At 41.2% G+C, this 15,468-nt stretch overlaps 4 protein-coding genes across 5 annotated transcripts in view; 2 read left to right on the top strand and 2 right to left on the bottom strand.

The window, feature by feature from the left end:
- LOC146461080 (uncharacterized) overlaps positions 1–15,468 on the bottom strand; it is a 99,836-nt gene that overhangs the window by 56,986 nt on the left and 27,382 nt on the right. The window lies entirely within an intron of this gene.
- Positions 1,503–14,414, bottom strand: LOC146461081 (ADP-ribosylhydrolase ARH1-like). 2 transcript variants are annotated; one of them, XM_085087352.1, is made up of 4 exons: positions 14,111–14,414; positions 13,619–13,941; positions 9,964–10,192; positions 1,503–2,298 (listed from the first exon to the last, which is right to left on the bottom strand). In XM_085087352.1, the coding sequence occupies exons 1-4, from the start codon at positions 14,154–14,156 to the stop codon at positions 1,739–1,741; spliced, it is 1,158 nt and encodes a 385-aa protein (XP_084943478.1). In that variant the 5' UTR covers positions 14,157–14,414; the 3' UTR covers positions 1,503–1,738. The 2 variants fall into 2 exon arrangements, with proteins under 2 accessions (XP_084943478.1, XP_084943479.1); XM_085087353.1 differs by having other exon boundaries at positions 14,298–14,395.
- Positions 6,383–7,937, top strand: LOC146461083 (uncharacterized). Its single transcript, XM_085087267.1, has one exon. The coding sequence runs from the start codon at positions 6,540–6,542 to the stop codon at positions 7,935–7,937; it is 1,398 nt and encodes a 465-aa protein (XP_084943393.1). The 5' UTR covers positions 6,383–6,539.
- Positions 7,982–8,857, top strand: LOC146461082 (uncharacterized). Its single transcript, XM_085087266.1, has one exon. The coding sequence runs from the start codon at positions 7,982–7,984 to the stop codon at positions 8,855–8,857; it is 876 nt and encodes a 291-aa protein (XP_084943392.1).

Genomic DNA, 15,468 nt, shown 5'->3' with positions numbered 1-15,468 from the left:
AGTGATTTGGTTGAGAAAAAAAAAAGAGTTAATTACACCAAAACTAAGGCCCCGTAGATACGGAGAAAAGTTGTCCCCAGGTAGAAGGGTCACCCGCCTACCCGAGCTACCCTGGGCGAGCCAACTTTTCCTACATTTCCTTACAAAACTTGGCGAACCGTTTACATGAGAAACAAAAAGTTGGCTCGGCTAGAAGGGTGACCCGGCTAGGCGGGTCACCCTCCTAACCGGGCCAACTTTTCTCCATATAAACACTTTGGCTCGCCTAGCTGGGTCAACTCCGTCAAGGCGAGACAATCAGAGCATGCGCGAGCTCTGTTGTCATTGGGAATGTGCGAGTTCAATGCCACCGACTTCAACGTCGACAAAGTCAAATTATATGAAAAGGTATATAAATCATTTGGCGTTTAGTGTTATCAAGTCATGCCACAACAAACACTTGTATCTCAGTTTTGTGTGATTACGGACTTAACGACAGGCGAAATTCAACGCGAAAAGAACTTGAAATGTCACGCAGCTAGATTCAGTCAACCACGACTTGTGTAGCCTTCGCAAACCGATTTTGCCCGGCAAGTTTTAACTTCAGAATTGTTTAACTTGGTTTCAAAAACCATAGGAACCAGAATTTCTTGGGTATAAAAAGCCGTTTGTAAACTTACGAAAAACAACCGATTTGATTTGCAGACTTCGAGGCGGTTTTTTTTTCGCATGTTTTCATGATCTCTAGACGGTCAGCTCTTGGCTTGGGCAAAAGAGTCAACTTTTTTGACTCGGCTGGGAGGGTGACCCTCTTGCCCGGGACAACTTTTCTCCATATAAACGGGGCCTTAGAAAGTCAAGGACACTAAGAATCACTACTGGAATGTTTATTGGTCTGTGACTAATCAAAGGGAAACTAGAAAAAAAAAAGAAAAAAACACAAAATAATTACCATTCAAACTTGGATCTGATTGGTTTTCTTCACCAGCATAATAACCATCACATTCGAGAAATATTTCTAGTGTGTTCACAGTTTTCTTAGTTTCAAATAACAGAAAAATTGATCTGACGAGAAGACACCTTTAGCTTATAAGCTAATTACTGCATCTCTTTTCTTCTTCTCTTTTTTTTTTTTAATTGGAGGGGGGTGGGGGGGGGGCAGGGGGAGGGGGTGTTACATTCCAGTAAAAATAAAATTTGAGGCATCATCATTCTACTTCATCATCTCTGTAGCCATGATCATTATGAGTACAATAGTGATTGCCATTTACATCACTGGGTTGTCTTTGAAAGGGGTAAATGGCTATTATGGCCAGCAGCTACAGATAAGGTAACTAATACTTTGAGTTTGAAAATGACTTACAGGCAACAAGAATAAAAGACTTTCTTGTCAGTGTTTATAACTGCCTAGCTTTCTTTGAGGAACTGGTTTTTAACCAAAGCTTAATATAATGCACTTTAGTTCAGTCATTTGTCATCATTGTCATGTTAACTATCTGTTGTAATCACAACCATCATCTTCATCATAATAATTATCGTCACTGTTGTCATCCTTCTCCTTCTGCAGACAACATTACCACCCGCCTAATCACCACAAAATAGCACCACAATATATTTATTACAATATCTGACATAGTTCAGCCATTATAGACTGTACAAGAGTAATCACTGCTTCTGGACCATTAAAAGTACGGAGATTTGAGGGGAGGTCATCAGTGTCATCACCATGAAAAAAGTGCAATGGTGCAGATTGCCTGACCTAATGCATTTCTTTTGCTTTGGCAAACAGGTCAGCAGCTGCTTTTTCAATTCTTTTTTTGTATTCCAAATTCTTGTAATTACCCACAGGAACCCCATCCAAACCATACAAGACTCCCCACCAGGCCCCTGCGATCACTCCTGTGCTGTCACTGTCACCACCATGAAACATGGCTCGGCTACAAAGCTCTTCCCAGGATGCCCCTGCTCCAAGTAGTGCATCATATGCAATCATTGGTGCATCATGGCCACTGGCCCCAGCCCATCCCTGCCGATAGCTCAATGATTTGTAGAATCCATCACGGTCTACAACAGAATATCGCTCTGGAAACACAGGATCACTGTTGCCATGGAGAATTCCCCTTGTAGTAAGATACGCAGTCCAGGAGTCCGTGAAGTAAGACCAGTGCTCTTCATTCTCCTTGACATCACGGCCAACCTTTTTTATGTAACTCATAGCTTTTGGGAGGGTTGATAGGAGTGCTGCACCCCACTCCCGGACAGGTCGGCCTTGGACAGCAAATGAAGTTAACAGAGCAGATGCTAGGGAACCCAGGTAACCTGGAAAAAATAAAATTACTAAATGAAGTTTTACCTTTTGTTGGCCAAATTCCCATTGGATAGCAGTTGGATCATAATCTAATACAACAATTATTGATAGTCCAACAAAGAATAATGTTAGTGATCTTTAACTTATATAATTTCTCACTTGTAAAGACTTGAAAAATTCTGATGAGGGCAGGAATTAGAGGACATTTATGATTGAAAAGAAGCTGGAATTTGTCAACAAAAAATTACATTGTAAAGGATGACAGGGACATTCCTTATTGCAAATATATAAGGCTCCTTAAAGTGCTACTATGATCAAATTTTTACATCTTGAATTTTAAGGTTTATCACATAGAATTCTAGGAAAGATTAAAAACGCCGTTTACCGTTTCTAAATATCTGCATTGGTTCCGGAGATATTCACGTTTGAAAAATGTGTAAAATATGTAAATGAGAAGACTGATGACGTCATATTCTCAACTCAATATAACATCAAGTATATAAATAGAGCTATCTCAGTCAATTTACAGCAGACACCATTGAAACCTGGCAGGCTAATAGTTCTAAAGGGAATACACCTACGGCTATAAAAAATTCGGTTCCCATGGCAACTCACTCTTTTCCAGTCCCCTCCAACCTGATTTCAATATTTTAGTGATTTTCAGCTTGAAAACATTTAACAAGGCCACGAACTCGACCTAACAGATTTACACCCTTGCTGGATCATGCAGATGAGGCACCATTGGCAAATATCAAAATAGAATGCCAAAGGTGGCCAGCAAAGCCTTAAGTATCAGGGAGGACTGGAACCCAGTATGTTGCCATGGTAACAAAACTAATAAGCTCATATTATGGAGCGCACCTAGCACCTCTTCACTGCAAAGAATCAAGCATTTCTGATACAAATTGGCTGAGATATCTTTTTTCATAATATTTGACCAAAATTCGGTTGAGTTTATGACGTCTCATTTGGCTAATTTGCATATTTTCAAAACTTGAATATCTCTGGAACAAAAAGAGATATTTGAAAATAGTAAACAGCATTAATATTCACGTACAGACTACATGTCTATGTTTTGAAATGGCTCAGGTTAGAAAGACGCGAATTTCGTCATAGTAGCACTTTAAGGATATTCGTGATAACTATTTATGTGAACATGCTTCATGTCTCAATGTCCAACTATGTCATGTATGAGCATGTGTGCATACTTAGAAACCTAACCATAATATGAAGGGCTGGTAGCCATTGCCTTTAGTTTACCCTGTCAAATGGTCAGTGAGCCCTACTTCATTTTGGATACATAATTTTCTTTTCCAATTGATACCACGGATTTGTGAAGACATGAACAAAAATCAATGCAAGAAGTTGAAAATTTTCCTCTTCTTCTACCCACACAACATCTATCTAAATCCTGGCCCCAGTTGTTCAAACAATGGTTAACTCTATCCATGCCCCAGTGGATAAATCGCTATACAGCAGATAAAATGTACTCCAACCAATACATTTTATCGGCCGCATAGCGAATTATCTGCTGGATAAAGTTATCTGCTCTTTGAACAACCAGGCCTGCTCAATAATGCATGCTGCTCTCAAGAATTGCAAATATATGGTCATTCACAAATTACATTTACTTTAACGGAAGTCCAGTTAGACATATAAAATTAATGGTATAGAGAGTTTCATTCTAGGGATTCATTTACAATATTGTTAGTAGACTTAAAAACCGACACTGGGGTCAGATGAAGTAAAGAAGACAGATCTTTCCAAACTTAAGGGTGGTCCGTCAGATTTATCATACCTCCGAAATGAAGTGGGTGACCCCCCATTTTTAGCATTTCTGACACAAGTAACTTGCTACCTTTAACCTAGCAACAGCAAAAGTTTTAAATGAAAAATGAATGTTAGAAGACTTTTGCGGGAACGTATTTAAATTTTTGAAGGGCTCTTACTGGGTGCTAATTGAGCCAATTTTTTCCCTGTGAGCAAGCTTTCTATTTGGCCAGCCATGAAAGGATATAGCATGAGAGCATTGGAGTGGGGGGCAGGAGAAAGGCCCCTGCACAAGCCCAATCCACTCGAGGCTTAATTGCTTCACTTGGTGCTCGCGCTATATCCTCTTGCGTCTAACCAAATACACAGCTTGCTTGCAGGCTAGCCAATTTCTAGAATAATTAGTCCTGAATGGTTCTCTCTGCAAGCCCAGCACATTTTGACCTTTGTTTTAGAAACTCCATCTTCACCTCACAACAAAAAGAGGCTGAGCATTAATGGACATTTAAAATTATAAGTTGAGACCTTCAGAGATACGAGTATTAAGGCCATCAAATCTTAACTTACTTTTTAATTTCCTACTTGAGATCAAACGGCTATACAAAACAATCTAGTCTCCATGATAGTTAGGTTCCTGAGAAAAATGAAGGCTCTGATGTCGGAAATCGATTCCATGCAATAAAAGGCTTTCAGAATCGGTCGTACTTAATTACCTACTTGTCAAACTAAATCATTTGATAAGATCAAAGAATGAAAAAATTAAATATGTTAAGTGAAGATTAGGTTTCTCTATGGACTGGAGAGAGTGAACGCATTAAAAACATTGAACATAGTGACCAGGGACCAGGGACTTGAAATAAAACGTCTTCTATACTGAGAATTGTTGTGGATTTCTGAGGCCACGCGGAGGCGTTCGCGACAAATTGGCACCTCCGACGGGACGCACGCAACACTGGGACGAGAACAGAAGTAATTCTACTGCAGTAATTTCGAAACTGTGACGGCAAACATGGAAGAGGTCGAGGGAGCATTGGAGACAAAGCTTACACAATTGAAGTTTTCAAGGGAACGAACAGAGAAAATCATCCAAAGTGGGAAATGGGACAGAGTAGAGAGACATCAAAATGCGTTAAAGGAATTGGCAGGCGAAGCCGATCAGTTGAAAAGAAAACTAGAAGAGATGAAGATCGCTGCAAAAGAAAATGTGGACCATGTAAAGAAATGGAGCGACGAAATTGAAACCAGGATCGATGAGGCAGAAGAAGATGTTACGCGCCTACGAGAATGGGCTGAAACAATGAAGAAAGAAGAGAGTCAGAAGCTCCGAGACGAAGAGCTAAAGTACGAACAGAAGCTTTTCGAAACACGCCTACAATTTCAAAGCGAGTTAAAAGAGGCCGGCAAGTTGCAACAAGCGCAAGGGAGTGGTTCAGGGAGTGGTACTGGTGATGTTGTGGCTGGGTTGCAAGCGAAGTTACCAAAATTAGTTATCACTAAATTCAACGGCACTTTCCAATTCTGGGGACAATTCTGTGAGGCAATCGATAAATAGAGTATCGCTGGTGTAACCAAGTTTTCGTATTTGAGAGAGCTGTTGGCTCCGAAAGTTAGAGCGTCCATTGAAGCCCTTCCATTTACACCTGAAGGATATCTTCGCGCCCTGAGCATCTTAAAGGATAAGTATGGCAAGGAATCAGAAATCGTGAAAGCATACAACAAGGAAATTTTAGAGCTGCCAGTCATTTCTGGAGTGAATGTCAAAAAGATCCACGAATTCTACGAGCGCTTGACATATTGTGTGCAATCTTTGGAAACAATGGGCAAACTAGACAAGGTCAACGGAAATGTATCGATGACACTGGATAAATTACCGGGAATTAGAGGCGATATCGTACGCACGGATGACTCCTGGGAAAGTTGGGATTTTGTGAAGCTGTGTGAAGCCTTGAAACTGTGGACAAGACGCAACCCAATCGAGTTTACTAACGCGGCCGAGAGAGCAGATCCATTCCCTCGTCGACGGGAGAGATCTGACAAGCTCTTCAACGTCAGACATCAAGAGCCGAAACCACGTGCATGTGTTTATTGTGATAACACATTGCATTTTTCCTGGGAGTACCCAAAGATGACAACGTTCGATGAAAGGAAGCGATTTTTGGCTCAACATCACCTTTGTTTTAATTGTGCACGCAGCGGTCATCCAGCCTCCAGATGCGAAAGCAAAGCTTCATGTCAGCGATGTGGTCGTCGACATCACACCTCTGTTTGTGACCGTGAACGTGACGAATCAGGGCCACGACAAGAAGTTGTATTGACTACCTCAGAGAAAGGAGATGGCATTTTCCCTGTTGTGAATGTGAAGGTCAATGGTATTGAGTGTCGTGCGTTGATTGACACCGGAGCGGGAAGTTCTTACGCTTCTGCGAAATTAATTGAACTTCTCAAGATAAACCCCGTTGATGTGAAAGTTAAACAAGTAGACATGCTAATGGGAACATCATTAGCCCGCCTTGAAACCTATCAATCCTGTGTTGAATCAGTTTGTGGAAACTTCAAAATGGATGTGAAGTTAATTAAAGTGAACAAAGGAGAACTGTTGACATTAGACAACCCTAACTATGACGCTGTGATTGCTAAGTACCCACACTTAAAGGGAGTGAGAATGCGTGACCGTGACACCAAACCACAACTTCCAGTGCACATAGTACTTGGGGCCGGGGAATACGCAAGAATCAAGACAGAAAATCGACCGCACATCGGGAAAGACGGTGAACCAATTGCTGAGCTTACCAAACTTGGTTGGTTTGTCATGTCTCCTGGACAGGAGTTCGACCGAAATGCGATGATGCTAACTCAAACTAGCCAGCTGGAGTATGAAGAACTGTGCAGACTCGATGTGTTAGGGCTGGCTGACACCTTTCTCAATGACCAGCAAGCTGTGTACGGTGAATTCAAGGAGCAATTAGTCAGGACCGAGGAGGGCTGGTACGAGACCGGACTGCCCTGGAAGGGGAACCACCCACCTTTGCCTTCAAATGAACGGGGGAGCCTGCAGCAGCTACGCAACTTAACACGTAAGTTGCAGCGTACCGGGAAAACTGAAGAATACGAAAGCATCATTGTAGAACAAAGGGAGCAGGGCGTGGTCGAGGTTGCAGATAAGCCAGCTGAAGGGATCGAATTCTACATACCCCACAAGCCAGTGGTGAGAGAGGATGCTGAATCTACCAAAACGCGCATTGTCTATGATGCATCAGCACGGGAACACCCATCAGCCCCATCCTTGAATGAGTGTCTCAACCCTGGCCCTCCGCTGCAGAACAAGCTTTGGGATGTGCTCGTTTGTCAGCGGTCTTACCCAGTTGCAGTGACAGGCGACTTGAAGAAAGCATTTCTGCAAGTGCGCATCAAAGCATCAGACAGGGATGCACTTAGATTTCACTGGAGGAAAGATGAACACTCTAAGCTTGAAACACTGAGATTCACAAGAGCGTTGTTCGGGCTGACGTCTTCGCCCTTCCTGCTTGGGGGAGTTATAGAGTGTCATCTAGAGACATGGGAAACGAGAGCGCCAGAGGTGGTGACGGAGCTGCGAAAGAACTTGTACGTGGATGACTTGCTGTCGGGAGGAGTGACTGTGGGGGAAGCGCAGTACCGCAAGGAGCATGCCATCGAAATATTCGAGGACGCAAGTCTTAGTTTACACAAGTGGCATTCTAACGTCCCGATGCTGGAGGGAGGTATCGAAAGCAAAGATAGTGATTTGTCTTTCGCCAAACATCAAGTTCAACACCCAGAAGAAGCTAGGGCCAGCCTACTAGGACTAGGATGGGACAAAGACAAGGATGAGTCTACTGAACTCGTACAAAGAAGCTGGTGAGACGAGTGCATTGTGAGACTCTGCACGGGGGAGTAGGGCTGACAATGGCGGCAGTCAGGGAAAACTACTGGGTTCCGAGGCTGAGGAGACTCGTGAAGAAAGTAACGAAGGAATGCTGGGGGTGTAAGAGGTTCCAGGCGACAGCAGTTGCGACGTCCCCACCAGGTCTTCTGCCAACCAACAGAACAGAAGGGACTACGGCATTCGAGGTCGTCGGCGTGGACTTTGCTGGCCCAATACGCTACCGAAAGGGAAGCAACCGAGAAGGGAAGGCTTACATCGCACTGTTTGCCTGTAGCTTGACGCGGGGAGTACATCTTGAGCTGTTACCGAGTCTAGAAACAGAGAAGTTCCTTCCGTGCCTGAAGCGTTTCATTGCAAGGCGTGGTCGACCAAAGACGCTGTACTCTAACAACAGGGGAACGTTTGTGAAAGCTGCTAAGTGGCTTAAGACAGTTCGACGAGACGAGAAAGTACAGGGCTATCTCGAGCAGCAAGAGATCCAATGGCAATTTAATCTGTCCCGGGCACCGTGGTGGGGAGGACAATTCGAGCGTCTTATCGGCGTTGTGAAACGGGCCTTCTACAAGACTATTGGAGCGGCTACCTTGACCTGGGATGAGCTTAGTGAAATCATGCTCGACGTGGAAATACAAATCAACCGCCGTCCGCTGAGCTACGTCGACGATGACGTCCAGTTGCCCACCCTAACCCCATCGACGTTCCTGTTTCAGCGGTCAAGTCTGTTGCCAGAACAGGAGCCTTGGAGGGAGGAAGACGTAAACTTAAGAAGGCGCGCAAAGTATCTCAAATCGTGCAAGGAACAACTCTGGCGCCGCTGGACAAGGAAATACCTGACTACACTTCGTGAGAGGCATAACTTGAACCACAAGCGCAAGTCAAGGTGGGAGATGTTGTGATCATCAGATCAGAAGAGAAGAATCGGAACAGGTGGCCGATTGCTGTTGTAAGGCAACTCTATCCTGGTCGTGACGGGATAGTACGGGCGGTACAAGTTGACACAGGGAAGGGACAACTGGAGAGGCCAGTCCAACACCTCTATCCCATGGAGCTTAATTGTGGCAGACCCCGCCCTCCAGTGTTGAACACAGAAGCAAACGTTTTCCGCCCTCACCGTGAAGCGGCAGCCGTTGCTGCAGAGAACATTAGAGCTATTGCTCTACAGGAACTAAACACTTAGATCTTTCGTTTAAGAGACAAGGACATTCCGTGACCATAATATATTCAGTTGAATTTCGTTAAAGTTTTTTATTTAGTGGACAATCAGTGATTTCCTCTGAAGCATATACCTCAACAGGAGCTATATGGGGGGAGAGTGTCGGAAATCGATTCCATGCAATAAAAGGCTTTCAGAATCGGTCGTACTTAATTACCTACTTGTCAAACTAAATCACTTGATAAGATCAAAGAATGAAAAAATTAAATATGTTAAGTGAAGATTGGGTTTCTCTATGGACTGGAGAGAGTGAACGCATTAAAAACATTGAACATAGTGACCAGGGACCAGGGACTTGAAATAAAACGTCTTCTATACTGAGAATTGTCGTGGATTTCTGAGGCCACGCGGAGGCGTTCGCGACACTGAGAGACTAATGTTTGAAAAGACCATTTGCCAGGAGTGTACTTAAAATGTAGCCAGGAGCTCATGCCTCAAGGCCTCTATGTCACATACTAAGCCTCGGAGTCAACTTTTCCCGAGTAGATATATTTTTAAAATGGTTCTCTGAGGGCCTTTGGAATGCCAACAGTTTAATTATCAATATGTCCTGACTACCTGTTCAAAGTGCTCATGCAGTTCTAAAAATAAATTTAGTAAAAGTAATCCTTAATAATTCTCATGACCTCAGGGGTTGAAATAAGTATATTTGATATTACAAGGAGAAATTTGATGCTCATCACTGTAAGGGCTTAAAGGGTTAAAATTTATACAGATATAGGCTCCTGTCACAGCTCATATTAATACTAGTAAGTAAATATGAATAAAAAACATCACAAAGTACAGTACCTGTTGGGTGGTTATGAGTCATTCGTCCACTTTCAATACTAATAGCAATGAGATCATCAAGCTTCTCAGGGGAGTTATATAACAGGCCTATGCACATTGACCGCATGGCTGCTCCACATCCACCCCCACGGGGATTAAATGGCACCACATATCCTTGTGGAATGCTAGGTCGGAGCCTTGCACAATTTGACATTGTAGTATCCCCTGGTGCTCGACCAATCATGTCTTTCTAGAAACAAATATTCAAATATAACAGTTATTTAAGTGTTAATCATACCATATTTTCCAATCAATATTATAGTTTGTGAACTACTACAAAAATCATTCTCTCAAATGTACATGTAAGCCCCCCAAATCTCAGATGTAAATGTCATTCTCATAAATGATATTAGCTCTCCAAAATATTAAGTCAAAAAGATGAGGAGTGTTTGGGACAAATAATTTGGCTTTTGTGTTCAAAGCTGTTTTTATCATTCAACCCATTTGCATGCAAAATTCCCTTCAATAATAAATTTTTAAAAACTTTTGTAGCCCTCCCTCCAAATAAGACCCCAAAACAACTCCTTTGCAAAACTTATTTTTGGGAATTAACATGTGATAAAAGGTAGTTTTAGGGCTTGATAATTTGTTTTCAGACAACAAAAACAAAACTTTAAATTACATATACACAAGCAAATAAATAAGAGAGATAAGTAGCCTAGAGTACTGCCTAGCTAGGACAGTATAATCTGCACTTAGTTTAAGCTCTTACATGTAATTATTTACAAAATTCCTAGTCAGAACTGATTGCGTGGGATGGGAAACTCTTGAGGAACATATTCATACCCATATCTTGAAAAATGTTGGGCTAACATTTTTAAAGTTCTCTCATTTTTGTTTCCAAGATGCACTAGAACAAATCACAAGATGTTCCTTTTAAGAATTGATGTGAGTTCTTTCCTCCTGTTATTCCTCGCAAAGCGAGGTTAATAAATTTGTTGAGCCGAGCGGAGCTAAGCCGCACGAATTCGAGCAAAAAATATATTTATATATATCTTTGAAGATGTCCGCATTGTTGCCTAGCAACAGTGAAAAACAAAGTATGAATGACCTCAGACAACGAGAACATTGCTATATAGGCAGCAGTAGGTTGGGCCGACATACTGGCGTCAACAGTTTGCTGGAGCAAAATTTGCATACATTGGGAAAGTTTGCTTTCGTTGCCGAATCAAATTTCAACTGCAATGTTCATCAATATTTACTGGATAGAAATATCTCTGCAAAGTCTTTCCCCTTTCTTCCAGAAAACTTTTTTGGGAGAGATTGCATTGAAGAAATTACACATTTTTCGCCGCTGTAAAATAATTTTCCGTGGGAAATAAATTCATCGAACATGACAGCGCTGCAAGCCTGTTGTACATTTTGTCGTGTCAGAAATAGATTTCAACTGCAAACTAGCCTATGGAACTACAAAAAGACCAGGCTCATCAAAATAGTTGCTATATATGCTCAGTAACCTTTTAATCTCCTCATTTGATGCTACAATACGAGTAAAGAGGGCTTTCCAACCAGCCCCAGCTTCACGAGGTTTTGCGAGTCACGTATTTGTAGTATTCTAGAATTGTTTTGTAGCGAAGTGAAGGTCTTCTTTCACCTTTTTCTGACAAAAGAGGAAATAAAACCCCATGATACTTCCTGTTAGTTAAGAAAAAAAACAGTACAGTCGAACCTGTATATAACGGCCCCGTATTAAGCGGCCACCCTCTATTAAGCGGCCAGTTTTTAAAGTCCCGATTTTTCGCGCATACAAACGCTGTATTTGTTACCTGTATTGGGCAGCCACCTCTATTAAGCGGCCGCGGCCACCCTGTAGCAGTCCCATGTTTGTCTTTCTTTGTTATTTTTACCTGTATTAAGCGGCCACCCTTGAATGGAAACCAAGCCATATGCACAGTACCATGGAAAACAGGAATTGTCGCTGGCAGTGCCGACAGTCAACGACTTGCTCTACAAACAAAAGTTTCAAATTCCGAGGCGCCAAACGCACGTGTCCCACTTGTTTAAGTCATTGTAGTTCTTACCCTATTCCTATTTTAACTTGAAGAATTTTATTATATATTGTGTTACTTTTAATTAGCAACATTGCCGTTATAACTCCACTTCGATCGTAACAACTATGAAATGACGGAATGAAATATTTTGTTGCGAATATTTTGTTGTTATAACTCCACTTCGATCGTAACAACTATGAAATGACGGAATGAAATATTTTGTTGTGAACTGCAAGTCACGTAAGTAAGTGAGTTAAAAATACAATACTGTACACTGTACAAGAGTAGAGGACAATTTATTGCACAGTGCTTTTACACAATGTTACGTATATTATACCATTAAGTTACAAGTTGGCACTGAACTTTGTTTAAAGTATTGATCTCTTGAAAGAGTGTTGATTGTCCTATTGTTCCCCTGCATGAAATGTTTTTGTATGAGACACCATTAAAATTGACGTATTAGACAACGCCCAGTGAGTATTTTTAGTGATCCTGTATTAAGCGACCACCTGTATTAAGCGGCCAGTTCCTCAAGTCCCGAGGGTGGCCGTTATATACAGGTTCCACTGTAGTAACAAAAATTACCATCCTTTATCTAGGTTGTAACATGTCACAAGAAAGAATAAAGAAACAAACAAGTAGATTTAATTAAATAAATAAATAAACAATAATTAAGATAGGAAATAGCAAAAAAAAGGATCACTTAGCATATAGACATCTAAATATAAATGACCATAATGTGCCCGTTGTAGCTAAACAGTCACATAATACAAAACCCACCATACTGGAGAGACCCTGGAGAGCAAGCTATGTACAGTGGGACATCCAAAACTAAGAAAATTCAAGTTTGGCTGGATTAAGGTGACTCCATACAGTTATTTGGCGCACAGCGACTGGGTTCTATAATGGGGCAAACAGTTTTCTAACTGATACGGGAATTTTCATTATGCTGGCACACAAAACAAGGCCAGTTTTAGGATGAAAAATAAGGCTATTTTCATGAGTTTTCCACTGTGAATTTTTCTCAAAATTGGCTCAATGTTAGGATTTAGCTGGTATTTGTACTCCAAAAAATCTTAGGAAGAATTATACACGGATCTTTAACAACTGGAATAAATGGCAAAAACGATAATTGCAGAAATTGGCCAAACGTCATACATGTATGTACAGAATTTGTTCTGACTTTACGAGGAGACATTTTGGAGTTTCTCTCTTCTTTACACAAAAAATAACGGGATTTTACCATGCGATATTCAAACAAACCCGTTTTGAAACTAGCTAGGAGTGAAGGAATCAACAGATGTATCATCGGCTGGTTGCCATGGAAATGGAGTTTACATGTACCAGTGGTAACAATGCTCTTAGCAATAATTATAAGGACTTAGGTACTCAAAACTATGTTTGAACCCAGATATTTTCACAGGGCTGAAAGAACCAGAACATCAAGAAAAATATATATATTACTACTAGCGAAAACTGAAGAAACGGTATAGAGCCACCTTAAGTTGCTTTGTTTTGGATGTCCCATTGCAAAACTTGCTCTTCAGCATGGCGGATTCTGTACCATGTGACCGTTCATTGTAAAGGGCTCATTCTGTTGATGCAGGCTTATGATGTAGACTTACCATACTTTCTTTATACATGGAAGCTAATATGCTGAAAAGCTCCTCATGTGTCTTCCAAGATGACACCAATGCCTCGGCGGTAGCCAGGTGTAAAACGGTATCATCACTCACCATCCAGCCTTTGATCTCAATATTCTGGAGGCCACCAAGCTCTTGCAATTCTTTATGGATATCTTGTCCAGAATGACAAAATTCCCAGTCGCCATTCTTGTAGCCCAAAGCATCTCCTGTAGCACTTAGGAGCATACAAGCTTTAAACTGATCCTTAGAAAAAGGCATTTTGAAATTGGAATCACCTCTCAATGCACTACCCTTACTGTGACCTAGAAAATAAAAGGAATTAAGTTCTGTGTGAATGGGTTAAGCAGGTTTTAATTTAATATTCAAAGAGATTTCCGTGGACACTGGAACCCTAGAATGCCAGAAACCCAAATCCTTCCTTACTAGTTAGTACATTCATGGCTTCATGAAGACAGCTGAAAGTTAACTTACCGAATACAATTAAGTTATTAATTTTCACCATCTGAGCTCCCTTCATCGGAGTTATCAAATAATTTAGTAACTGTTGGCTGCGCCTGCTTGAAACGCAAAACCAGTAACAATTTTTCAGCGACTATCAAACTAAGAAAGTGTTTAAGGCTTAAAAGGAGTCATACATTTGAAAAAAAGCTCTACTTACGTGCTCCAGAGTCGGGCCATCGCTGGAATATTGTTGTGGATTGTCAATTCTTCCGAAGTAAGCTTTCGTAGGAGAAGCGTACGTGCACACAATCATGCTAGTCGGATCCAGTGTTTCTCGGTTTAATTTGTCACGCGATTTCTCCTACTTGTTCCAACTCTTTGAATGCTTGATCACGGTGGAGAATTTTGTCGTTCATCACACTTTCTCGGCTTAAAAAGGTGTGTTCTTATAACCAGGTAACACAATTTAATATCAATTTAAACCTTTAAAAAGTGTTCATCTTGAGTTTTCTGGGGCTTACAGTGTGTTTTAACATTGGGCTACTCCGGATTTTCGCAGTTTTTGAAAAGATTCACCTAATGGTGTAAAATCTAAGCGCACAATTTCAGTCGTATAAAGATTTAAAAGTTGAAAAAAGGAAGGAAAGAGAAAGTACTGACAAGAAAGTTCAGGGTTGATGTGTCTATTCGTCTGTTCCTCAATCAATAGACAGGGTCGCGCATCGATCATGAGTCCTGATGAGTCGTACAGAGAGATCAAAAAGGACAGAATTTACGCTTATGTGTAAAACTATATATAAGCTAATTATTTTCAGTATTTTATTAACAATGAGATTTATTATGTACAGAACAATTCAGATATAACGCAGATACATAAAACGTCCATATGAGTACTTCATGATTCGCATATTTTTAACAGTTATCCTAAGAAATCGCCCCTAATAATGATATTTATCAGAAATACACCGTCTATTCGGTCGGTAAAATATTCAATAAACGGCTCAATATTATACATCTTAAATATATTCATCTCTCTTTGGACCAAAAGCGGCCATTATCCCATGACGTAACGGCCGCGTTTTGTTCTGCATTTATAGTGGTGGGTATACACCGAACAGCGGCCTCAAAAACAGCTTCTGTATACAGGGAATACAGCCGGACATGATTGTATGAAAACCGTGACACGAGGTCATACAGCCGTCAGTCGTGTTGGCTAAAATCACGCGACATTCCGCAAGATTGAGCAGGATAATTGTTTTGTTATTCAACGCGGGTGCAACAAAGGAAATAGGGAACGTCTGCACGCAGGCTATACATTGATAACAAAGCGCAGTTTTCTTGCAGAAAAGCTGGAGATGGTCTTTTTTTGTCACCCTCAATATTGGTCA

The sequence above is a fragment of the Pavona decussata genome, unplaced genomic scaffold (assembly GCF_977016875.1).
Source record: "Pavona decussata unplaced genomic scaffold, jaPavDecu1.1 SCAFFOLD_202, whole genome shotgun sequence".
Taxonomy (NCBI): domain Eukaryota; kingdom Metazoa; phylum Cnidaria; class Anthozoa; order Scleractinia; family Agariciidae; genus Pavona; species Pavona decussata.
Note: the sequence above shows the minus strand (reverse complement) of the source record. Positions and strands in the feature narration are given on the sequence as shown.

Bases quoted from the DNA above. Each gene is read 5' to 3' on its own strand.
- LOC146461083 (XM_085087267.1), top strand. From the start codon at position 6,540: ATGCTAATGGGAACATCATTAGCCCGCCTTGAAACCTATCAATCCTGT.
- LOC146461082 (XM_085087266.1), top strand. From the start codon at position 7,982: ATGGCGGCAGTCAGGGAAAACTACTGGGTTCCGAGGCTGAGGAGACTC.
- LOC146461081 (XM_085087352.1), bottom strand. From the start codon at position 14,156: ATGAAGGGAGCTCAGATGGTGAAAATTAATAACTTAATTGTATTCG. The intron at 13,942-14,110 runs GTAAGTTAACTT...TTTATTTTCTAG, and splicing joins TAATAACTTAATTGTATTCG to GTCACAGTAAGGGTAGTGCA. The intron at 10,193-13,618 runs GTAAGTCTACAT...ATTTGTTTCTAG, and splicing joins CCATGTATAAAGAAAGTATG to AAAGACATGATTGGTCGAGC.